Source organism: Rattus norvegicus, chromosome 11 (assembly GCF_021556685.1).
Source record: "Rattus norvegicus strain SHRSP/BbbUtx chromosome 11, alternate assembly SHRSP_T2T, whole genome shotgun sequence".
NCBI classification, from domain to species: Eukaryota; Metazoa; Chordata; class Mammalia; order Rodentia; family Muridae; genus Rattus; species Rattus norvegicus.
In genome coordinates, this window is record NC_141544.1 from 94,503,576 (window position 1) to 94,530,406 (window position 26,831).

Here is a 26,831-nt window from a genome sequence, read left to right on the forward strand (position 1 = left end):
TACCAGACAATTTTTAAAAAGCTCCCCCACATTTAGTGGCGTAGCCACAAGAGACTGCGGTCTCTCCCTTCTGTACATAGCATGGGTAGTTTCTCTAAGCATGTGGCTTACCTTATCAGAACAAGTATTATCATCGGGTCCCCCACCAATCACAAACAATTTTCCTATACAGCTTGTCACCGCAGGAGAGCTCACGGCTTCTTTAAGTGGAGCAACTTCTGTCCAACGATTTGAAAAGGAATCATAACATTCTACGCTGCTAAGTCTGTTTTGCCCATCATAACCGCCAACAACATATACCTATATGTAAGATACAGGGAAAAGAATCTTAATTAGCAAGTCTAAAATGTTTATCTGCTCTGTTAAAATTAGAGGAACTCTTTCATCCAAGGCCTTGACAGCTGTCACTACAGTGTATTTAGCTCAGTTTTCTGAGCCTGTTTACTTTTTTAGCACCCCTCTGACTACCGCCATTACAGAGCTTTTCTGCTGTTTCCTTCAGTGGCATTTTAATCCCACAAGCGTACTGTGTATTTGTTTTCCCTATTGTGTATCTGTGCTATGTCTGACCTTTTTCCCCTTTCCATCCCCTTTAAAGAACAAGTCTTTGCCATACCTGTGGGGATAAGGTTTGTCCTGTTTTGTTCCCTGAACACCAAGCTACTTTTTTTTTTTCTTTTTTCTTTTTTTTGGAGCTGTGGACCGAACCCAGGGCCTTGCGCTTGCTAGGCAAGCGCTCTACCACTGAGCTAAATCCCCAACCCCAACACCGAGCTACTTGACTACAAAGTAACAAAGCTGTGTAAGTGCAGCACTAGGTGGGGTCAGCAGTGTGGGCTCTCTGAAGGCAAGGCCCATCTTTCAGCGCCTAACGCAGCTAGAAAAGTACCCAAGACAGGTTACTAGCAGGGCTTTCTCAGCATTGTCCATGAATAATGTGAGGTTGGGCAACACCTGTACATGACGGCTCGAACAGCAAGCACGGCTTTCAGTAACGGCTTACGTGCAGAGCCATCCCTGTATATCGTGGGGTCTATCACAAAGTTCATCAATCAAGATATCATTTCACAGCACATTTCTTTTAATGAACAATTATAAACTCTTCTTGCTGCATGGGATTAACTGTGAAGTCCCCTGGGTCTCCCAAAGGATCTCTCACCCCTTCCTTTTGTTTTCCATCGTTACCATCTATCCAAGGTTCTGCATCATTTCATAGTTCCTCAAACCACATGTCAACCTTCTGAAAACATCACCAATCAATCCTTTGAACAGACGATCAATGAACGAATGCTTAAGAGTTGGGCTAAACTTCACACTTTGTGATTTAAACCTGTCCACAACTTATCTCTGTGTGCCCCTGTACGTCCACAGTAGCCAATGCCACCTCTTTCTCATGTGTAATGTCATCTTATCTCAAAAGAGAAAAGAAGTGCACATGGGCTGGAGCGTTGCTTAGCAGACAGGAGCTCTTGCCGCTCTCACAGACGACCCAGGTTCTACTTCCAGCAGCCAGATTCAGGGGATCTGACACAGTTTTCTGGCCTTCAAGGGCACACACACATGAACACACACAACACAGAACACATGCCACCACAACTACCTCCCCAACACACACAAAAAGTAAACAAAACACGTCTATCTTAGTTCTATCTCCTCTTGCACAAGTGAAAAAGGCGAAATATACCACTTGAGATAAACCTTTTTCCTGCTTGACTGCCAAAGTCAGTAAAAGGGAAAAGGTTGTGTGGACCAGACACTGGCCTGGTTTTGTAATCTGATATAATGCCTTTCTAGTTCTTCTTAAGCATTTGGATTCCAGTGTGTGAGAAATGTGCGTACTGCTACAAATGTGAAGTTGGGAGAACAGAATATCTATTCAAAAAGCACAGTGTTATATTGTTTATGTCTTTAGTTTATCTTGGTTAGTAATAGAAGGAAATACCGTCTGAAGCCAAAACACCCAGAGGGAAATGCAAGATGCAGCTGTGGCATTTCTTTTGGACCTTTACCAGCAGAAGTAATAAAAAGCCTTTTCTCTTACTTTACCAAGAAGGACAGCCATTTTGTGACGCCATCTGCCTTTATTTAGAGAAGCAACTCTGATCCAGATATTCAACTGTGAGTTATAAATCCAGACATCACGGCTGTTGATTCTTCCACCTTGAAATGTAAAACAATGCATATGTGGTAATGTCACTGAATACAACCAGGAGAGCCATGCCACTAACACGGGTGATGAAGCAGAATTTACCCGTTCAATTCAAGAAGCTCAGAACCTTCTACAGCTTAAGAGAAATAGTCACACCGAGCAGATTTAAAGTCTGCCAACTCTTACCTTGAGAAATAATGACTATAAGCTCCAAAATAATAAAACACAGAGAGTGAGTCTTACAAACCAGGCATCAGATAACTACAAATGGGGTAATTCTAAAGAGGTAAAAACCACAGAAAGTTAGGTGTAAGTCAGAGTCATTCGCTGGGGAGTAAAGTATAATCTGCGATAATCTGTTGTCAGCCTACAGGCTTCAAGCACAGATATCAGCTATACCTTTTGAAAATCTATCATTTTATCAGACTTTTAGGACTATGTCATGTCTAATAAATATGCTCATTATAAATTCTAATTGATAAACTTGGGGAGATAATTTCAGAAAACAAGCAAATTCAACATGTTTAATTGTACAAATACTTCTAACTTTACAGTTTACAGTGATTAGACCAGTTACTGCTCTCCAGAGGATCTGAGTACCCAGCAACCCCATGGCAGCTTACAACCGCCTACAAGTGCCATTCCAGGAGATCCTGCAGGCAATTCTATGTTCCCCCATGTACACACACACACACACACACACACACACACACACACACACACACACACGCAGTTAAAATACATATATACTCTTAGAGTACACAGCATTCAAAATATCATGACCAAAACCATTTTTTGGTAGAACTTTTATAAGTAATTCTTGTTTTCAAGGGCAAAAGGTCTTTTCAGTTTTGATGTATAAAACTGTTTACCTGAAATACTCATTTTATACTCAGTAAGACATTATTATTTTAAAACACTCAATTGAAAGTCGTAGCCTCTGCAATAATTTTGTATTTACCTGAAACAAGAATGTCATTCCTCAGTGCACAGACAGCATACTCTGATTTGGTAAATTCTGGAAGCTTGGCCAAGGACTTCCATTCTCCTGTTACTGGATCATAGCACTCAGTGTATGGAAGATTAAATCCTCCAACTCGTTCACAGCCTCCAACCACAACTATCACCTCTGAGTAGCCAGTAGACCTAAAATAATTATTATTAAGAATGCACAGATAACAGTTAGGTGATACATTAAAGCATAATCAAGACTGTTCAAAGCCCTAGCCCCACGACAGGCAGTTAAGTCTGTCCTGTGATGTGATGAACAGTGCCGGCTGCCTGTGACGCACTTTGACATCACTCAACAATGACATCACTATGCCACAGAAAATAGCCACAAGAATTTTCCTCTTAAAAGTTTTTAGGTTTAGATGCATGGGTGTTTGGCCTGCATGTAGGCACATGCACCATGCATGTGCTTGGTTCCTATGGAGGTCAAAGAATGGCATTGGATTCTGGATACCCTGGAACCAGAGTTAGGGGTAACTATGAGTCACCATGTGGATGCTAGGAACCAATCCTTGGTCCCCTGCAAGAGTATCAAGTGCTCTTAACAAATGAGCCACCTTCCCAGCCTGACCCTGACAATAAACTCCTCCTCCTCCTCCTCCTCCTCCTCCTCCTCCTCCTCCTCCTCCTCCTCTTCCTCCTCCTCCTCTTCCTCCTCTCTCTTTTTCGTAAAGGAAATAGCTTCAATACATAGTCTGGGCTGGCTTAAACATCATGATCCTCCTGCCTCAGCCTGAGAATACAAGTGAGTGAGTGATGTGATTACAGCCACCAAACCTGGCCTTTCTGGTTGGTTGCTTGATTTAGATGCAGGGTCTCTCTATGTAACTCTGGCTAGCTGGGAACTCACTATGTACACCAGACTGTCTTGAGACACAGATCCACCAGACTCTGCTTTCTGAATGCTGAGATTAAAGGCAAGAGATAACACCCTGGCTTTTATAGGGTCTGAATAAATTTTTTAAAGATTTATTTACTTTTTATTTATATGAGTACATTGTAGCTGTTTTCAGAGACACCAGAAGAGGGCATCCGATTCTATTACAGATGGTTGTGGTTGCTGGGAATTGAACTCAGAACCTCTGAAAGAGCAGTCAGTGTTCTTAACCACTGAGCCATCTCTCCGGCCCCAGGTTTTGACTTTTTAAACCTTTTGTTTTGTCATTGTACTAGGGTCTGAAACATAGTCACTGGGCTTTCAAGGCAAGAACAACTTTTCCTTATTGCTAGTTCTAAAAATAAAGCCAGCATCAATGTATTTAAGAGTATTTCTTCAGAAATAAGTTATTTTATTTGCAAGGTCCTCATGCTGTCCAGTTAGGGATATATGAAATCAAAGAAAATGAAAAAACGTCTGTAGGTTCCACCATTACAACATGAATGCATCCATTAAAAAAGGTGAGTATGAGACTTTAAACCTTAAGCAGCCTGAGAGTTCTCAATCTGTAAGATAGAACATTATCAATTCACTGCATTGTCTAAAGGCAGGATGGCCAGCCCTAGAAGAACTATGTAAATGATGAAGGAGCAGAAGAATAATCATAACCGCAGGAGTGAACAACCGCTCTAACCACTCAACTTATGTCTTAGCGATGTTGACTTGAACATTACAGAGTCTTTGGCAGGAAAATTTTTAATGTTGGGTGATTTTTCCAAGTTGCTGTTAGCTGAAAAAACCCATAGAGACTTGACTATAACATGCTGAGCCGGCAGCTTTAACAGATTTAATCTGCTAGATGATGCTTCTCCTTTCTCCTCTCTTTTTGTGTGGCTCTGGTTTTGAACCCAGGGCACACTAGGCAAGCTTTTGGCCTAACCTAAATTTTCACCAACCTAAACTTTCAGCCTCACTTGTTTTTCCTTCTTTCTTTTCTTTGTGGCGACAGGGCCTCACTACTGTTGCTGAGGCTAGCCTTGAGTTGTTGACATTGTCATCCTCTGGTCTCAGCCACCAGGCAGAACAGACACACACAGACTAGAAGAGAAGCAAGTGAACTGGTTTCTCATAGTCAATATTAGATCTGCCCCCAGACAACCTGATCTTCTTATCACTAAATTGGGCCAGGACACAGGAGTCTGTGTGCCAGGGCTTTCCACTGGGAACTACCCCAGGCAGGCGGCTTTTATAAGGAAAACAGACGTACAGTGACCAAGACTCACAAGGTTTACTTTTGTAAAGTAGCAATTATCTAAAAATCACTATGGGGAACTAATGGTAGATGTGCTTAAACACAGACACAATGACGCACGTGTGACTTAAGGTAAAAGTTTAGAGACAGCTTAAATCTGTATGCTGGACTACTGGATGTCATGATGTTGAAACTGGTTCACTACCAAAAGGATGAGGATGATCATCATGTAAATGGGTAGTAAATTCATGGTCATGGTGTCACATACTTCTAATCCCAGCTTTGGGAGGCCGCGGCGGGAGGCTCATAAGGAGGCAGTGCTCCACAGTGTGGCTGTGGACACGAGGTCAGGCTGCCTCTTAAGTCTTCGTGTTTAGACCCACAGTGCTGCTCTCAGCCTTGACGAAGGCTTTGCTGCTCTCAGCCTTGCAGCAGGCAGCAGGTTAAAGTGCTGGGAACAAGTGACTGCTAAGTGCAGGTCCCTGAATGAGACGATCGCCACCACGCCCTTCCAGGAGCTGGAGAATGGGGACGAGTGTGACGCAGCTTGATTTTCTGGACACGCAATGGTTGCAGCAATAAGGAACACACAGCAGCTCCTCTGGTTATCTGTACAAGATTGGACCGTTTGACATTTCAGCATGGATGGAGGAGGGCCATAGGCTCCATGCTTCCCTGAGTTGTTTTGGCATCCATGACTGTCAGGGGAGAGAAAGTCACTTTCTTCAGTAGTAAGTCTTGGGTATGTCGACCAAGTGTCAGATAACGCTCTCCCACATATGCTCTGAGCATACACGAAAGCAGAGGAGCTAGCTGGGTAGTTGGGGAGGGTAGCAGAAATGGGAGAGTAGAAGAGTAGGAAATGGGGTAGTGGATCATAATATGTATTTATAATATATATATGATATATATATATCATATATATATAAACTGTCAAGGTAATAATAAAAACCACTAAGATAACAGGAGTAGGGAAATAACTTAGTTGCAGAGTAAGCACTGGGTTCTATCTCTAGTACCAAAAACAAAAGAAAAATATATCTTATAGCATCATGAGTTCCTCTTGCTCATAGATAAGCATTAGAGAAACCAGAAATGCTATATATGCAGGCTTTTCTCTTAAAGTGGAAGGGAAGTGCATACCTGTTTTCCACCCATAACGCTTAAGTGGATACTGTTATAACCTGGTGATCTTTTACCTATAGAGCCAGGCTTCACCAGAATCCTACAGACTCCCAAGCACTGTTTCTCAATCAACAGAACACATTCCTATAAAAGGGGTCCTATGTACTTACAAAAGAGTTTACAACTATACTTATTACAAACCCTTCCCCACTAGATCCTTGTCGTGAACAGATTCTCAGTGAGCAGGACCCATCCTTATGGAAGAGACCACATGGACTTTGCGAAGGAGTTTTGATGTCCTAAGGATGCAAAGGAGTAGTTCATGTCCTAAGCTTTGTTGTGATAATTGTTACATGGGAACTTTTTTCCAAACTTGTACTGAGCTTAAATATATCAAAAATAAACTGATTGAGGTCACAACTCCTTGAACCAGCCCAGATAGCTGAGTCCTTCTTGACTCCTGCAGTGGTTTCTCGGCTGACAGTAGAGCTTGCAGGGACCCTTATAATATCTTGCTATTAGTAGTCACTACTGGTTGTTTGATCAGCTTAACATAGGTATGGTTTTCAGTTAACACTTTTTTTGCTTCGCTATTCAACTCCCTGTGGCCATAAAGTTCTCCTAAAATTGGCTGAAGTGGATACTCATTCTGAGTGACCAAACAATAATACACTACTGCCAACACTAGAGGCAGAGGCAGGTAGATCTCCGTGAGTTCAAGGTCAGCCTGGTTTACATCTCTAACTTTCAGGTCAGAGACACACAATGAGATCCTTTCTCAATAAAATAAAATGAAACAACAAAACCTAATCATGTCCTGTTCATAAAGAATACTATTCAAATCATGTCCTGTTCATAAAGAATACTATTCAAATCATGTCCTGTTCATGAAGAGTACTATTCAAATCATGTCCTGTTCATGAAGAGTACTACTCAAATGTTGCTTGAGAGAAGGAAACAGAGGTGGCTGGAGACGGCTAGTGCTTCAGAGCATGAGCTGGTCCTGCACAGGTCAGTTCCCAACATCTCTGTCAGGGTACTCAAGTGCCTAACTCCACCTCTCTGAAGCTAACGTTCTCTTCTGGCGACTTTGTGGACACTATACTTGTGTGCACATTTCTTGACAATAATTTAGGAAGCGTCTTTAATAAGACAAAAATGAAAGATCTTTATGTGTTTGTAGGATGTTATAAGGTGAAGGCAGGTGCAAGATAGAATGAGGCCTGTCACTGGATGAGAAGGAAGGATGGACGGAGAAAAGTTTGAGGGAAGAGAAGACTGGAACTGAAGGAGGGAGAGAAGCTGTGGAGAGAACATGGAGGCTGACGTTAAGATTCCACTCTGTGTTACAGGTTGTTACGAATGTTCTTAAGGGATGGATGTGTACAGGGCTTTGTATGTTTAGGTGGGCAATTATATCTTATCAGTTGGGTCAGAGGTTATTGTGTTGTGTGTTCTTTCTTATGGAGGATTGAGTTTTGGAGAGTGTGGGGATGCCGCGGAGTTGGGATGTGTTTCTGGCAAGATATCAGCACATATCTTGGGGCACTATGGTGCGGGATCTAGTTGGGGTAAAAGACAGCCATTTTTTTTATAATTTTACAACAACGCATGGTCATACAGAACAGCTTCAAACAATTTTACAACCAGTCCTAGAAAGTAGCATGGGCGAGGCCTTCAGTTAAGCCTCCAATACTGGCAATAAAAAAGGAAACCAAGGAACCGTTAAGTGGTAAAACCAAGGCAAGGAACAGTAATACCGTGTACCATCTGTTCAGAAAGGCAGGAGATGTGGCTACACACATATTTCTATACAAAGACTATTTCTAAAAGAAGTTAAAACCGGTAACAGAGGTATTATCTGAGAAGGAGTTCCAAGGATGGCCTAAGGGTCAGGTGGAGGGGAGGTTGATAACTTCCTGGAATGCAGGGAGTTGCAGTTCTTGCAAAATAACAAAGCCTCATGGGAAAGTAGAGTGGCCCATAGGCTTGTCTTATAAACCCCTGCAACGCATGGTTTGGGGGCATTCTCAGCTGGGAAACTGCAGAGAATGGTCCTGACCAAAGTCCATCCCTTGGTCAGCATTTAATATTTAATAAAACTTGCTTTAAATTTGGCTCAAAATAGTGGAGTTGGCTTTTCTGGAGTCTCAGGAGTAACAGGAAACCCTCAATGAATACTTTGTGTAAAGTGTCTGATCTCAAAGCGTTTAAACATGTAGTAATGGTGAATCATACAGCTCAGCTACATGGGAGAATGTCTTAGTTAAGACGCACTGGAACAGGCGTGTACACGTGCACTTAGATACACAGAGGCACAATGTTCATACACATAAAATAAAAATAAATTAGAAATCAGGGGCTGGAGACAGGCTTAGCAGCTCTGTGAACTTGCTGCTCTTTCAGAAGACCTGGGTTTGATTCCCTCAGGGTGACCTGGGTTTCAGCATCCACATGGCTGCTCATGCTGCCCATTACTCTAGTTCCAAGGGGATCCGATGCCCTCATGAGGCCACTGAGGGAACTGCACCCACATGGTGTACAGACAAGCATGCAGGCAAACCACCCACATAAAAAGTAAATCAGCACACACAGTGGCTGTCTTGGTGATCTTTTCATCACGCTTCGTTCACTTTGGTGGATCCTCCAACCTCAATCCTCTCCACCCAGCAGCTCCTCCCACTTTCATGCACTCTATTACTCTCCCCACACCCTGATGGAAACTCCTCTCCTCTCATGGCTCCCATTTGACTTTCATCAGCATACTGCACCTACTTCCACAAGAATGAACACATGCACGTGTTACAAGTTGGGACTCATGTATATAATTAACTGCTGGGCCTAACCGCAAGACAATGAACTTACAAACTCTTAGCTCTTCCTAGTGTTTAAACCCCCACACCTTAATTGGTCCCCCTAAGTATAAAACATTCTACCTGTCACAAGAATGTAGGTTTGGAAAAAATGAGTGACTTCCCTTTTGGAGCGATACTCTGTATGTAGAAAGTTCTAGAAAAGAGGATGATTATGCTGTCCTGAGGCTGTTCAGTTTTCTCAAGACAGTGAGGAACTTTGGGCTTCCCGCATGAATTATGACCCTTTAGCAAAAGCAAAAGGGGGCGTGGTGGCTCATGCCTGTATAACCCTATGCTAAAATCCCAGCACTTGGGAGGAAAAGGTGAGAATCTGTCAGTCTTAATTACAGTGAGACTTAACAAGGTAATTCTGGCTGTCCTGGAACCTGCTACATAGACCGGGCTGGCATACAGAGATCCTCCTGCCTCTGCCTCCCAAGTGCTGGGATTAAAGGTACACAGCACCACACCCAGGTTCATGTATTTATTAACATGTGTAAGTATGTGTGTGGTTAGGACATGGGTTAGGACATGTATTTATTAACGTGTGTAAGTATGTGTGTGGTTAGTACATGCTGTGGTGCGTACGTGGAGGCAGAGGACCATCTTTGGTACATGGGTTAGTACATGGGTTAGGACATGTATTTATTAACGTGTGTAAGTATGTGTGTGGTTAGGACATGGGTTAGGACATGTATTTATTAACGTGTGTAAGTATGTGTGTGGTTAGTACATGCTGTGGTGCGTACGTGGAGGCAGAGGACCATCTTTGGTATTTGGCTCTCTCCTTCCAGCCCTGGGGTCCCAGCGCTTGAATCCGGGTCCCCAGCTGAAGGTGCCTTAACCTGGTAAGAGATCCACCCTCTGGATACAGAATCCCCCAGCTCTGTCTGTCTGTCTTTTATGCATTCTGTACCGGAATACTGTATCGCACTTACTTCTTTTAAGCTTGGCCAGCAGGGGAGTTCTGCTATCTAGCTCTGCTCTGTGTAAAACCTGCCATGTAGACCATGTCACCTTGAACTCAAAGTGATCTTGTTTCTCTGCCTTTTCAGCTAAGGGTTACAGGCATGTGCCACCACATGTGGCTTTTGCTTTGGTTTGAGAAAGTCTTCTGTACTCGACTCTGAACTTGGTATACAGGGAGGATTCACTTCAGCTCCAGAGCCTTCCTTCCCCCGAGTGACGGGAGGGATTACAGATATGTTCTTCTATCCCAGGTTTACCTGGTGCTGGGGACCCAACCCAGGGTTTCAGGCATCCCAGTCAAGCCCTGAGCTACAGCCTCAGGCCCCTACTTCCTTTTTATCCACTTCTTTTATCAGGGACGAAGCTTGGTGGTAGACTGGTTTAATGCAGATTAGACATCAGCTTTAGGAGGGACACACAGGCTGTGGCAACGACACACTGGACAGAGCTCTTGCTGCCAAGTCTGACTCAATTCCTAGACTCACAAGGCAGGAGAACTGACTCCTGCAAGTTGTCCTCTGCTCTTGTAGCCACACATATATGCACACAGGAAAAAAAAAGTGTTGCATTTAACAGTTTCACTAAATTCAGAGGAAAATTGGGGTAGAATAGAAAAATAAATGCTGTTTCCACAATAAGCTGATTATATCTAACAATGCTAACTGTATGGTTGAAATTGGGTTTCATGGTAAATTTTGTGTCATGCACTTTTACCATAATCAATAAAGAGTCTGGGTGAAGACACACCAGACATGCACACAGTGCACTTACATTTATGCAGTCAAAACATTCATACATACGAAAGACAGATAATGGGCTCATGAGATGGCTCACGGGTTAGGAACACTGGCTGTTCTTCCAGAGAACCTGGGTTCAATTCCCAGCACTCACACGGGGACTAACAACTGTCTTTAAGTCTAGTTCTGAAGAATTCAATGCCCTTTTTAGGCTTCTATGCGTAATGCATGTATATGGTATACAGATTTACTGCAGGCAAACAAACACTCATACACATAAAAATCTTATTGGAAAAGTAAATCTAGGCTGACAAGATGGCTCAGTGGGTAAAGGTGCTACCACATCAGCCTGGGCCCACTGTATCCCCAGAACCATGTAAAGGTAGGAGGAGAAAATAACTCCACACACATGCTGGGGAGTGGGCAGCCATACAGATACACCCTGCTAAATAAATCTATAATAATGATCTTAAATCATTATTAAGGCATATACATATTTATATTTTACATAAAGTACTTGGGAGGGAGAAGCAGGAGGATCAGGAGTTCAGTGTCAGTCTACATAAATTTTTAAGGCCAGCCTAGGCTACCTAATATATACACTTAAAATACAAAACACTAAAAACGTCATTGAAAGTTGAGACCAACATTAAGTACAGACTGGAAATGAAAGATTTACATAGTAGCTGCAGATAACCTTTAACTCTCATCCACCTGTCTGTGTGCTAGATTACAGGAATGTGCCACCACGCCCAGTTTATGTAGGTAAGTCCTCTGTAAACTAACCTACACCCCTAAACCACCAAATAAGCCTTCGACTGCGTATGTCTCGTCTAAGCCACACACTCAAATGAGTACACTGAGACTGAGGTCAGGAGTTTAAAATAACGTTACAACAACTGCACTTGTAAGGCACCTTCTCACCTGCGTGGCCTAGTCCTTGGGGACATCATTTCATTGCCAAGTATGTGGTACCGTCTTGCTTCGTGCAACAACTGGTAGCATTCAGGGGAATTCTGGATCAACTGGTCCACCTCAACTGTCTGAACAAAGTAGTTGGGGTGCAAGAGAGGAAGCCTGACATGCGTCAGGAGCTCATGGAGCAGCGGTCTTCGCAGATCAACCGCTCGGTAGACCCAGCGCATGACTGCCTCAAAAACCATCTCTTCCTTACCAATAACAAGTTCATCACTACAGATGTAATCAATAAGTTCATCTTTGTCAAGCTCGAGAAACTCTTCATGCTGGGACACATCCTCGAAAGTCTGCAATGCAAAGGTCTTGCACTTTGTGAAGAGTGTTTTGAGTGAGTGGGTGTCGGCGAAACGCTGGATTCCCAAGCAGTTGCAAGGATCAAGCTGCTCCTCTAAGAACTTGGCGCAAGCATCACGGAGAACACTTATCTGAAAGAGGCTGGAGGTTTCAAAGAGATACTGGACATTCTCCGTTGTGATCTTCACCTTCCCAGTATACACGTACTGCAAAAAGCACTCCATGGCTTCAGCTAAAATGCCGTTGATCTCAACCAGCATTTCTCGGCTCTCCCTGTGGTCATTACAGAACATGGCTCTGAAGTAGCTGCTACAGGCTGAGAGGACAGCTCGATGGCACGGGAACTCTTTGCCTTCCACACAGATAATAACATCTGTGAATAAGCGGCTGTCTCGGAACTCATTAAATATCTGGAGGATGTTTTCAGCATGGGATGATCCTGAAGAGAAGTCAAAATACTCATGACCTGTCAGAGATTTGGGGTCCATTTCAAAAACTTTACGCTTGGTTGCTGGGGAATCACGCACCCCAAGATCCTCTCTGTTTAATCTGCGTCCCAATATTAGTACCATTGTTACATCAGTTGACTATATAATTGTTGAGAAATGGCTCCGAGGGATCTTCTTTATGTAGCTAAAAACAAAATAAAAATATTTAGACAATTTCATTTTTTTGAATATATATGTCACATGATTATTATGTTCTACAATATATATTAGCTCATTTTAATAAAACTGATAAAAATTTCCATTTGCAGGATTAGAACATAAGAGTTACTTTGCAGTATCCTAGTGTATCCGTCTGTATGTAGTCTTGGCTGGCCTGCTGGAGTTCTCTATGTAGATCAGACTAGTCTTGAACACCTTACATAGATAAGCATGACCTTGAACTCGAGTGGTCCTCAGCTCAAAGGGTTAAACACTGTCTTCCTAATGCTCAGTGTCCACCTGTCCTACATGGCACAGAGAAAAGAGCATGCAGAACTGCCCTCGCATCCGTTAGCTCTGATTTTGGCTTATCTGAAACAAGGTCTTCCTTACATAGCTCAGGACGGTCTGGAACTCCTCCTGCCTCAGTCTCCTGGGAGCTGTGAGTTACAGGCACACCCCACAGGCATGGCTTACAGCCAGAATCTTAACATAAACAATTATTATCTTAGTATACCAATGCTAGAATTTACCTATCATTGTACTTTTAAAATACGTAAACTGTATGACCAGCCTTATTTTCCACCATTTTCTCAAAGAAATAATCAGGAATTTGTGGAATAATTTATTTACAGAGATGTTCAGTGTTATATTAACAGAAAATACTTAAAGCAAACCAAAGGCCCTTAACTAAACCTCAGTATATCTTTAGATAGTTTAGAATATTTCATTACAGAGATGAATGGGACATAGCTCAGTTGGTAGAGTGTTTGCCTAGTATGCATGAAGCCTTGGGATTGGTATCACATAAACCATGGTATATATTTGGAAACTCAAGAGTTCAAGGTCATGGTTGGCTATGTAGTGAGTTCAAGGCCAGCCAAGGTTACCTAAGTAAAACCCTGTCTTAAAAGAACAGAAAAGAACTTCTTCAGTGGAGTGACTAAATCCTTTCGTTACTCTCTGAGGGATTGGGACATGTTTCTTAGTTACAGATGGGAGCGGTTAAGACAGCTCCGTGGGTTAGGTCCTTGTCCACATGCCTGATAACCTGAGTTAGATGCCCAGAACCAATGCAGGGGGAGAGAATTGGCTCCTGTAACTCATTTCTGACATCCAGATACATTCTGTGGCACATGTGTGCCTTCAGCATAGTAAACAAACAACACAGGACTGTGGCGATCAAGAGCAGGGTCTGACCAACGCTGTATTTAACACTGTAACGCAGTACGACCTACTTACTATGGAGGTTTGGAGAAAACTGTATTCGTTAGGGTTACTGTTGCTATGATAAGCACCATGACCAAAAGCAGGTTGAGGAGGAAAAGGTTTATTTCTGCTTGAAACTCTCAGGGTTACACTCCATCACTGAGGAAGTCGGGGCAGGAACTTGAGGGGGACTGAAGCAGAGGGCATAAAGTACTGTTTCCTGGCTTGTATCCCATGTCATGCCCACTGCTTTCTTATGCAACCCAGCACCACTTGTCCTGCCAGGGATGGTGCTGCCCCCATGTGGTCTGGGTCCACCTATGGCAATCATCAAAAATGTATCCTACAGATTCAACTACAAGCAACTCAATGGAGGCATTTTCTCAACTGAAGTTCCCCAAATAACTCTTGCTTGTGTCAAGTTGAAAATCAACGACAAAACTCCCCAAACAAAAAACCAACCAGCACAAAAACAGGTAATAAACAAACACCTCTGCCTCCTTCTTTCTATCCTTAGGTGGGTTAATATTGTAATCCACTTTATCTGGGGGAGGGGCTTAAAACAGGCTATCTTGCTAATACATCCAGTCTTTAAAAGAGTTCAATAGAGCAAAAACCATGAAATGACAATATGCAGTAGCATAAACAGAATGCCAAATTAGATTCCTCTCTAACCTAAATTTTTAGCACTTAATAGTCCTAAAATAACTAAAGAATATAATGTTCTTTGATGTCCTCTAAGAATGAGGACGGCGAGGTCCAGATCAACAAGCATGGAGGTATAAGCCTGCAAGCATCCTGTAGGCATCCTGTAGGCGTCCTGTGGCATCCTGTAGGCATCCTGTGGCAGTGGCAGGTGCTGAGTCCTGCACGGCCATGGAATGGTTCTCTGCCCCTGGTACAGAGTCAGCAAGACTTGGGTCTCCATGAGGCTTGTTTGTATAATAATGTACATATTTTCATATCCCTCCTTTGGGGAATGTTCTTCCTGTTATGGTTAGTGACTCCATGATAATTAGAAACAGCATGAGTTCAGGAGCTGAGAATGTGTTCCTCAGCAAAATGGTAAATGCTGTGACCTTCAGGATAGCCTGTAAGTCTGTGGGAAAGAACTCTGAAACATGAGTTCAAGAATGTATAATTTCTCAACTATGCAAAATATAAGGATGCAATATAAATTGTATGAGGGGCTTCATGAACCTAAAAGAACAAAGGCAGGACACTAATGAACCAGCTTATCAGAAAGATTTCTGAGTTCAAGGTCAGCCTGGGACAGATAGAATTTAGGTCCAGGGGTGGTGGGAATGGTAATCTCAGACCTGGATCCTACCTTGCTAGCTTATTGTCTACGCTTAAAAAGGCAGGCAGATTTCTAAATACATTTGCTATGTTAGAAAAAATGTACTTTCTGTCTTTTTCTAAGAATCAAGGGGCTACGACCATAAAATGCTGATTTGAGGGATAATCAAAAGGGTCCCTAGGTAAATGACTGAATTGTTATGTAAATAATGAAGGCGGGGCTTGGTATGCAAGAGGTTAGCTGTCTGGAAAGCCAGTTCAAACAGAACACAGAGCTGTCAGGTTGCACCCACGACTGACTTCAAGCTGTTCTTTTGCTGCTCCCAAACACCCCTTTCTCACTCCCAACCAAGCTGAGGCTGGTCCCTGGCAGGCATGAGCATCACAAGTTCAAGGTCATCCTGAGCTAGAGAGTGAGTTCTATACTAGCTTGGGATACATGAGACCCTGTCTCAAAACAAACATACACAGAAAAAGGGTTATGACAGGGAAAGGAATTCATATTTGAATCTTCACTAGACTAGATTCAAATTATGGTTAAATTAGTTAAGTCAGGTGTCCCAAATCAAGCATCCAAAAAAACAAGGATGTATTCTTTGTATTAGCTTACCTAGTTTATCATCATCATTATCATCACCTCTGTATTTCAGGATCAAAAAATTCACATAAACAATTAGGACCTTAATTAGTGATATGACTACTGGTGTTGACAACAGAAACCTCTCGAAGATGGGCATGTCAATGTATGCCTACAATGTTAGCCCTGATGAGTCAGAGGAAGATGGCTGAAGGTCTGAGGCCAGCCTGACTTAGAATCTATTGTCTAAAAATCAAAACAAATCACTCAAACCAACCAACCAGCCTTAAGACAACAAAACCACCTTAAGAAAAAAAACCCCTCACCGACCAGACCTTGTGGGCTCCATACACATTTGAACTTCCTTGACACCTATAGGAAAACATGTGCCTGCTTTCTGTAGCTAGGCCAATGTATGGAATTATTAGGTAAATTTGGGAACATAGAGGTTGATTAAAACTTGCTTCTTGTTAGGCAGTGGTGGCACTCACCTTTAATCCCAGCACTTGGTGGGCAGAGGCAGGTGGATCTCTGAGTTTGAGGCCAGCCTGGTCTACAGAGCAAGTTCCAAGACAACCATGCGTACATGAAAACTTTGTCTCAAAAACAAAAACAAAACTAAAATTACAAAAGATCAAAATAGAACAAAGAACCCCTTGCTATCTCTGAGCTTTCTAAGAACACTCCATCAACCAGCCTTCCACAACAGAACCAAATACAAATTCTTACTACTTGTCACAGGGTAAATGATTTGCAGAGTCATTTTACAGTATGATATGCTTTCAAAGTTTAACTTTCAGTCTTCCATATATAACTAACCAGTCATCGTTTTCCCATTTCTACAAATAAAGTTTTACTTATCTATTGTTTTTACAAATAAACTAGCACTAGTTAAAAACGTAGCCCCATTTCCTGAGTGCTGGGATTACAAGTGTGCCTCAGCACACAGCACACAGCCTGAGTCTGTCTTAGACAGAACTGGCCACTGTTATTCACACCAGCACCAAATGACCCCAGGTTAGAGAAACGAAATGGTTTAAACTAGTAATGATGTTTACACAGCCAACAAATATAAATATACCTTCTCAGCATTTGTTTGACCAAAGCCCCAGGCAAAGTACTCAGGTTATTTAAATTTTCACACCTAAAATAGAGAACAGTGACATGTAAATCAGATGCTATCAGCTCAAGTGCATTAGTAAGAAATGGTTAAGCTAAATTTGATGGTGAGATGAAAAGTGTACCCGGTTATAATTCCACTTTGACTTTTTTTTTTTTAAAAAAAGATCTGTTTATTTATCTTATGAGTACACTGTCACTGTCTTCAACACACAAGGTGAGGATTCCATTACAGATGGTTGTGAGCCACCATGTGGTTGCTGGGATTTGAACTCAGGACCTCTGGAAGAGCAATCAGTGCTCTTAACCGCTGAGCCACCTCTCCAGCCCCACTTTGACTATTTTAAGAATGCCTACAAACTACATTTCATTCAGATTTGATAGACTTAAGTTACTCTAAGAGTTGATGTGTTAAGTTTAGTCAGATTCAAAGTTGATATCAAAACCAAACATGACCAAAGTTTATTCATTCTGTACTACACATAACTATGGAATCAATTTGAGAAGTCTCAGAGTCAAAAAAAGAAAAAAACAGAGAAAAGCCTCACCTACTTTTAAGCCTTTATCATATACATCTTTATATAAAACCTTCAAACTTATCAAATAACTGTAATACATAATCCTTCTGTTTTACTGTGCCTTATAATGTCTACACAACTAATTCAGCACAATCTCTCTCTGTGAGCTATTGTGCATGCGTATCTGGGTGTGTGTGTGTATGTGTACAAGTGTCATGCATGCATGTGTTTATGTGTAAATGTACATGTTTGTGTGTTTGTGTGTAGGAGATGGAGAAGAATGTTTAAATGTACACACCAGGATTTAGAGTAGTACATAGAATAGCAATGACATTTAACTTCAACTGGTTGGTTCTGGTGTCTGATCTGTAAAGAGAACTTGTACATTCTTAAGTTTAGGCAGATTCAAAAGTCGATATTAAAACCAAATATAAGTAACCAACTTAAAACAAAACAAAAAACCCAAAATACCTATATTTACATCTTTATACCCAGAGTAAGCTAAGATTAGGACATGAATATTATCTTATATATTTCCTTACTTTCATTAGGCAGTCTAATTTATAATTTAGGTGTATACTTGATGAAGAATATTGGATCTTGGTAAGTCAGGCGATGGTTAGTCCTACCTAAGTAAGTATTCTTTACCAGTCCTTAGTAAGAGAGTCTCACTACTGTCTTGACACCAGGGTAGTAAAGGTTAGTTCCGAAATCAATTTTAGATAGTATAGGGTTGGCTAAGACTAGAATCAAACAAGAACCCAAGATTAACACTAAAACGGATCCAAATTCTCAGCATTTCTGTAGCAGAAATCTCAAGCACAAATGCGAACAGAGCCTCTCATTCTGTGTTTGGTGTAGAATTATACCCCTGGAAATAGAAAACAACTCGTCCAGCATTTTCTGCAGGACTTTTAAGTAATACTTATGCTTTTTCCTTTCCTTTTTTTAAAAAAAGATTTATTTATTTATTGTATGTATGTGAGTACCCTGTCATACTGCCCTAAGACAGACCAGAAGAGGGCATCAGAGCCCATAACAGATGGTTGTGAGCCACCATGTGGGTGCTGGGATTTGAACTCAGGACCTCTGGAAGAGCAGTCAGTGTTCTTAACCACTGAGCCATCTTTCCAGCCCACTTTTTTCTTTTCTTTAAATTGTTATTTGGTTTCTGTTTGAGACAGGGTTTCTCTAAGTAGCCCTGGAACCAGGATACCTGGTGTAAACCAGGCTGGCCTATAACATACAGAGATCTGCTTGCCTTTGGGATTAAAGGTACAGAATGACTACTCAGGTAATCCTGAAGATCTGACGAGGTAAAGTGCAGGAAACAGAGGTGGTCAAGGTACAAAGGCAGGAAGCGCTATATAAGGTATGGTTTACAATCTAGCAACACAAAAGCTTTGTTTTCCTTTAAAAGAATCCTCTACAAAGAGGCTACAGACATACAGTATGGACCAACGAGGGCCTTACAAAGATGAGAACACAAAAAATAAATGGCATTGTGCTATTATAGTCCCTAACAATGTGCCAACCATCCATGCTGTCATACTCCACACTACATTTTATCAAACTGAACCACGGATAAAGCAAAAAACAAGAAAGGGTTAATTAGGAGACGCATCTTTAAAGACCTAATGATAATGTATAACAATGGTAGCACACGCTTCCAATGGACTAAATCTTTTACAAAAGTACTATGCTAAACCAAGCAGGCTTTTACATATTTGTATACATTTTACAAGGTTATATAAAATATGAAACTTATATAAGATATAAAAATTTACAAAAATATATAAATTTCAGGCATTTTTACGGCCTGAAAAGGCTTTGCCTGACTTATGCTCTTTACTAGACCTGGCATGGAACAATTCTATCCACACCCATATCCTTACTGCATTTTTATGTAAAAATAAAAGGCCTAGCAAAACAAGAAAGAGAACACTGGCAACTTCAGCTCTCTCGAAGCTGAAGCAGGAGGACCACTGTGAATCAGAGACTATTCTAAGTTACATAGCAAGCACCAGGTCAGCCAGGACTATAAAACAAGTTCCTGCTATGAATGAGAGGAAGAAACAGAATTCTGACAGTTACTTTTCTGCTACCAAAACTAGTTTTGGCTTATTACAACAAAACCAGCTACGGTGCCTATAAAATGACCTGTGACCTGGGATTCTAAATGGCCTTTTAATATACAAAAACACGTGGAAGTCAATGATTTTTATTCAGAAATATTTTTAGAAATGCCAACAAAATCTAATCCCTTTGGTTTGAGACAGAGTCTTCCTGTATAGTTCAGACTTGGTGAAAACTCCAGATCCCACCCCAGTTATAGGCAATATAGGGTTTTCAGTAATAGGGTTTTCATTCTCTTTAGCCACCTAAGGAGAACTCAGTGGTTAACATGTGTGAAGGTCCTGGGTTCAGTCCTCAGTATTGGGGGGGGGGGGCGAGAGAGACAGAGAGACCGAGTGCATGCGCAAGCACGTGTTGTCCTGGAAGAATTACAACTCTTGAAGGTAATTAGCTATTCTGTTGTTGGCCCCCCACCCCCCAAGTCTGTGTTGCCCAGGCTGGTCTTGAACTCCTTAGTCTCTCAAATAACTGGAACTACCCACAGGGGATTCAGCTTGTTGAGCTTATGGGAGTATTTATAGCGTGAAGAACAGAACTGTTAAAAACATCCAGCTGTCTAGTATCATTGTTGCAGTCACAACAGAAATGAAATCATTTTTTGTATAAATGCTTCTGAGGACATTTCATTGACATTTTTTTCATTACTGAGTCCACACCTACATATTTGATAAGAGAGCTGTCCTAAAATTTCCAGGTAAGAGTAAAGTACATACAAGAATAAATACTGCAACATATTTGCTAAGTATTTATTTTCCAAAGGCTTGACCTCTGACTCTTAATGAAACGGCAGGAAAACAAGGAAGTTAAAAGAGCACACTGAAAAAGCATTAAGGTTTTAGCAATCTGGAAGAGAGCCAGGAAAGTCTAAGATATAACCGATAGCTCTCAGAATATTGTTTTCTTCTTCCTGTTTAGAGGCTAGGTCACAGGCTTTGTTTAAAGAAACTCGACTTATCAAATGGTAGTTTGTATTAAAGCATACTGGATTGCATTTGTATATATGTACATATAATATATATATTATGTATGTATATATTAAGATCTACTTAATAACCTCAGTATACCAGTGACTATGTGTTCTGACCAGCCGGCTTCTTATTTTAACACAGTCATCAGTACTTGAATTTTTAAGAGGGGCTGGAGCGATGATTTAGCAGTGCTCTTGCACAGGACCCAGGTTTGGATCCCAGCACCAACAAGGCAGCTGACAACCTGAGCCATCTAGAACTTCAGTTCCAGGAAATCTGACCTCTCTTCTGGCCTTTTTTGACACCAAATGCAGGTGGTGGATACAGGCTGGTGAAACACCCACACGGAATCTTTTAAAAGTATATTAAGGCTGTGTACCAGTAATACCTGCTTCACTTTGGAAGCTCAACTTTTCTGCGATAAAATGACAAAATCTAACTGCACCCTGAGCTGAAGAGCTTTGGAAAACCACCTTTAATATCCTCTGGCTGGAAATGACTGGGCTTTCAGTGATCTTAATGTACAGTTTTCCAATCACACCTTCAACTCACTTCTCAGAAACATCTGAACTCTCTGGAAGACTAATATAATACACTAAACTGTGTGCGCTGGAAATCTCCAATCAGGGGAAACTAAGAAAGCTCACTTAAAAATCCAAAACCAAAAAACTTTTAGGTGAATAACCTCAAATTATCTTTTTTTTTTTTAAAGGTAAAAGCCACTGTTTAAATCTTAAGTAGCAAGGGTTGGATATCAAATCCTAATAAAGAAAAACAAAACACCAAACCGTTATCAACCACCTGCCAGATGTCAGCTGAGAACACTAACAGAAAAAAAAAAAAAAAAACTGACTTATGACTAAAATCCGGTAGAGCTGAAGCTGAAGCTTCTCCAACGTGGCCCTGTGGTTCACCAAAGGCTGGACAGAGCAGGCAAGGGCAAGTTCGCAGCACCTCACTTTGAGCGCTGTCCAGTCACTGCACGCTCTATGCCAGCAACTCCGGGTTAGCCCCCTGCTTCCGCGGGGCACGCCCCCTCCTACCCATCCCCCCCGCCCCCCCACTCCCCGCTGCTCCCCTCTGACTGCACCCGCGTCCTCCAGGTCACCTTCAGGCGAGGGCGGGACTGCCCGGCACGAGCCACCCACCTACCATCCCCTGCCAATAAAAACGCGGAACCCGCCGGACCATCCCGACTGCAGCGCCCAATCCCGGCCGCTCGAATGATCTTGGCCTCCGGTTTTCAGGATTTGGGGGCGGGAACATTGGGAACTAAAATAAGCAAAGGCCCACGGAGAAGGAAGCGGGCAGCCGGGAGGGGGCTCCCCCGGGACCGCCCGAGGCCGTGCTCCCGGTAAACAAAGGCTCAGCGGGGGCGGGTAACGGTCAGGTGACCACGCCCCGCGTGTTTCGCAACCCCGCAGGCTGCTGTGGCCCCAGCACCCCGATCCTTATCCGTGCTCGGCGACAGCACCCACGGACACCCAACGGAAACGTCAGGTCCCAGGCCGTAGCACTCCAGACGCTTCTACCCGAAACCCATCGCTGCTGCGGGGCTCCTTCCTGCCGGGTCCCCACGCCCGAGGCCGCACCGGGTTTCTGGCAGCCCCGGGCCTCGCCTCCCTCCCGCCGGTGCGGGGGATCAGCGCCGCAGTCGCAAGCCGCCTAAAGCGGCCACCCTGGTACCTCTCGGCGCAGGCTGGAAGCGGCACGAGCGGCGACCCCCGCGGTCCCTGCAGCGCCGCTGTCTCCTGGAGCCACCACCAGTCTCGCTCATAACAAAGGAAACATGTGACCGTCGGGCCAAAACACTTAGCGTCACCCACCCTTGGCCAATGGGGGGGGGAGGCAGTCCCCCTTCCCGGAGCACCTTGGGAGATGTAGTTCTTACTGCCAGTGGGCTCTCAAGCCACCTAGGTTCCGCTAGAGGGCGAAACCCAACCCCTGGCTGCTAATTCCAAACATTTATTTAAGGTAGAATCAGGTTAAAGGAATGCATCTTGACCAAGGCCCTAGTGGTATGTTGATTATCTTCAAAGAGCCCTTTACATCCCAAAGTCAAAGCACAAGACCAGGACTTAGCCGACCTTAGGCTTGTTTGTTTTAATTAACACTTTCTAACATACTTGAGAAATCAGAGGGCCTGAGAGGTGGAATGTACTAGAAAGAAGCCTGGCTTCCAGTATAGTGTAGAGTATGCTTTCTTTGTAAATCTGTCAAGGTCGCTATTAGAGCCTACGTCACCTTTTTTGTCTTAATCTGACCCAGGAGTCGAACAAAAATTGTAACAAACCTTTATTTTCCGAGGCACATGGAATCTTTTTCAAGACGTTTTGTTTCTAGGAGATTCCTTTTCAAGGGTGATCGTCCTCTACTCTTGAAACAGTTTGAAAAGAAAAAAGAAAAAAGAAAACGTTTGGTTAGTTCTGGCTTCTGATAAAAGTTACCATGTATTTCTTCCGTCTGCAGGTCATTAAGACAGCTGTGCCTCAGTTAAAAGGAAGGTGTGTTGCCACAAGGTAGAGGTATGAGGAGCGTTAACAGGCAGGCCATTTGATAAGCTTTTAGGCCTCCTTTACTGTCCTAATTACCTTTAAAAATGCCTATTGCGTACTTCCTGTAGGAGGGGAAACTTTTCTTTGACTTTTCTAAAGCTCGCGGCTAGGCCCGCAATAAAACTGCTTGCCACACTGGCTTGACCAGTTGGTGCTATCAGCTTTGAGAATCCTTACCTTTGGTTGTATCTTGTCAAGACAAGATGTATTTTCATATTCTCTCCTCACTTCCCTTCCGCTTCTCCCCTTCTCCCCCCTCCTCCCTTCTTTTTCCTTCCTCTCCCTTCTCTCCAAATTGATTTAAACAAGATACTTAACTTGAAGGAACAGTATCTAGGATTCCTTTGTAAATTGTTTTCTTTTTAATTGTTTTTTTTTATCCTTTGTATATGTGTGTCTGTATTGGCTATCTGAACGCAGATGCTGGTAAAGGTCAAGAGTTCTTGGATCCCCCTGGAGCTGCAGTTGGGAGCTAGCTACCTGATGTGGGTGCTGGGAGACGAACTTCAGCTAGAGCAATAAGTGCTCTTGGCCATTAAGTCACATCTCCAGTTCTATTTACTTATTTTTTTTTATTTATTTATTTTTTTTTATTTTCTATTTTTCGGAGCTGGGGACCGAACCCAGGGCCTTGCGCTTGCTAGGCAAGCGCTCTACCACTGAGCTAAATCCCCAACCCCTTATTTATTTTTTAAATGTAAGTGTGTTCTGCCTGTATCTGGGTCTGTGTACCATGTGCCTGGATGCAGTGCCCATGCAGGCCAGAAGAGGGCACCAGATTTCCCTAGAACTGGAGTTAGTTACAGAGGGTGTGAGCCACCGTGTAGGACGCTGGGATTCTGGACTTCATCTTCTAGTAAAACAGCCAGTGCTTTAACCTAGAAACCAGCGTTTTTAACAATGGGCCCACCGGGGTTGGGGATTTGGCTCAGTGGTAGAGCACTTGCCTAGGAAGCACAAGGTGCCAAGGAAGCGCAAGGTCCTGGGTTCAATCCCCAGCCCTGGGGAAAAAAACAAAACAAAACAAAAAAAACCAATGGGCCCACCACTTCAAGTCCTCTATTTAGGTTTCATTTTTTTTTTTTTTGGCTCTTTTTTTCCGGAGCTGGGGACCGAACCCAGGGCCTTGCGCTTCCTAGGTAAGCGCTCTACCACTGAGCTAAATCCCCAGCCCCTATTTAGGTTTCAAAACAGGGCCTTTCTGAGGCTGACCTCCAACTCACTATCGATAGGGTTTTTTTTTGGAAGGTGGGGTTTGAGAGAGAGAGAGAGAGATGCTGAACCCATTCATTTTTCAGGCAGGCATTTTATTAATGATGCAGCAAGCAGTAGAGCCCAAAGTTAGAACCTTGGTTTCATTCAAGGTAAGAAGCAAGGTGTGTACTCTTAAAGATTTCTGAGTAAGGAGCATCTTACATTGTAAGAAGTTGGCTTAGTTGATATGTGGCCTATGCTAAATGAACAAGGCAGAATAATAGGGCTTATGTAACTTGGACTATACAAGGTCACGAGGTCACTCTTTCTATGGGTAGGGAGGGATGGCTTGGTTAATGTGACCCACGAAATATGCCAGCAGTCAAATAACCTTTAACTTGTAGATGATAGTGGGGTTGGATATGCTGTGCCTTGATGGCAGCTTGGGGTCCGGCACTCAGAAGGCATGGGCTCTAATGGCAACATAGCTGAGGACAGCATTGAACTTCTGACCGTTCTGCCTCCTGAAGGCAGCACTTTGAGCACTAGGATTATGAGGATACGCTGCCGTGCCCAGCCTATGCGGTGCTGCAGATGGAACCAGGGTTGCTTGCATTGGTAAATTGCTTTGCGCTGTTTGAGCTTACCAAGAAGCTGGCACTGGAAGTGGTGTTCCTTCCCTCCCAACTCGGGCCCACGGATGTTTGTCTAAAGTGTCCTCCGAGGTCCCTTATCTGAGGATGAAGTTCCCTGACTCTGTGGCAGGGAGAGAAGAGAACAGTAAAAACAGCCCGAAAGTAAAACATAAGAATCATTGTGCCCTTGAAAACAGCTAGAAAGTGAGTCACTTCCAAGAGAGGTTAAGAGTGGGAAAAAGAAGTTGGAAGTTCAGCCACAGGAAGCTCATTCATGGATAGAGGCTGACGCTGGAACTCCGGCTGACTGGAACTCCCGCTGACTGACCGCCTCAACTTCCCCAGTTGGTTTCTCCGGGACGTGTGAGTGCCCAGTTTGATGATGTTATCTCCCTCTGCCGTTATTCATTCTTATTTTTAAAAAGGGTTATTTGTTTATGTCTTAGGTATATGGGTGTTTTGTCTGAATGTATGCCTGCACACGAGAAGAGGGCATCGGATCCCACGGGACTACAGTTATAGACAGTTGTGAGCTGCCGTACTTTGAGAACTTCCTTACAGTTTTAGAAGCTTGATTCATGATCATCATGGCAGGGGATATGGTGGCAGGCAAGCTAGGCAGGGTGCTGGGAAAGTAGCTAAGAGCTCATATCTGATCTGCAAGTTGCAGGCAGAGAGAGGAGTGTATGTGTGGAAACTCTGAATAATTAATTGCCTGGGTGGCTCTGGCTTGGGTTTTGAAACTTCAAAGCCCTCCTTTCCTCCAACAAGGCCACACCTCCTAATCCTTTACAAATAGTTCCACTAACTAAGGACCAAGCATTCAAATGTATGAGTCTATAGGAGTCATTTTCATTCAAACCACCACAGAGTCTGTATAGATTCATGTTCCTGGCTCCAGACTCTTGCTCCAATGCCCTGTAAAGGCATGTATGGACTTCGGCTTGACCTGTTATGCTTGGCACTCCTCCCCTTGAAGATCCCAACAGATTCTAAGAATTTGTCTTGTCCACTTGTAGTCCTTTGATTGCTTAGACGACAGTCATTCCATGAATCCTGCAGCTATCATGAAGGAGAGGAGCTAAACAAGAAGGGCCTCCCCTTCTGTTCTTGAAAAGTCTCACCAACTTCCTTCAGAAACTGTGATGATTAAAGCTTGAGCAGCAGCCTCCAGACCCAGGACTCATTCTGTCACCTCAGCTGATGCTGTGCTCATGAGAGGCTCTGTCTAGGCATCCACCTGAAGGAGCACAACCTCTTTGAAGTTCTCCTAGAGATCTCAGAAAGTTCCCACACCAGATAGCCCAGAGCTCACCCTACGTCCGTCATGTTGCTTTTGTTATCCCATTACGTAAGCCCAGCACTTTGTCAGTTGTATACTCGGTGTTTGCAGTCCTGCTATATAGTCAGAGGTTTGGTTTTGAATCTTAGTACTCACTATTTTCTCAACTTCAAAATGAGGATAAGTCTGGGAGTGGCGGTTCACACTTTTAATCTCAGTTCTGAGGAGGTCGAGACGGGAAAATCGGGAGTTTGAGGCCAGCCTAGATTACATAGCAAGACCCTAACCAAACCAAAAAATAGATATTTAAAATATAAAAACACTTAAAATATAAAAATAAAATTAAGCTAAAAGTGTCTAATTTGCATACTTATGAGGATTAAATAAGAAAAAAAAGCAGATGTGCAGTACTTGGGATATACTGAGTATTTAACAACAATCAGGA

The 26,831-nt window shown here is 42.9% G+C and overlaps 1 protein-coding gene across 4 annotated transcripts in view; it reads right to left on the reverse strand.

The window, feature by feature from the left end:
- Klhl24 (kelch-like family member 24) overlaps positions 1 to 22,513 on the reverse strand; it is a 33,947-nt gene extending 11,434 nt beyond the window's left edge. Inside the window, exons 1-7 of one of the 4 annotated variants that reach the window (XM_087576067.1) lie at positions 22,407 to 22,500; positions 17,061 to 17,123; positions 16,471 to 16,578; positions 11,900 to 12,880; positions 3,111 to 3,295; positions 2,042 to 2,160; positions 112 to 300 (exon numbers count right to left, since the gene is read on the reverse strand). In XM_087576067.1, the coding sequence (XP_087432193.1) occupies positions 112 to 300; positions 2,042 to 2,160; positions 3,111 to 3,295; positions 11,900 to 12,819 (1,413 nt within the window). In that variant the 5' untranslated portion in view covers positions 12,820 to 12,880; positions 16,471 to 16,578; positions 17,061 to 17,123; positions 22,407 to 22,500. 4 annotated transcript variants of the gene reach the window in all.
- Between the last annotated feature and the right edge of the window lie 4,318 nt (positions 22,514 to 26,831).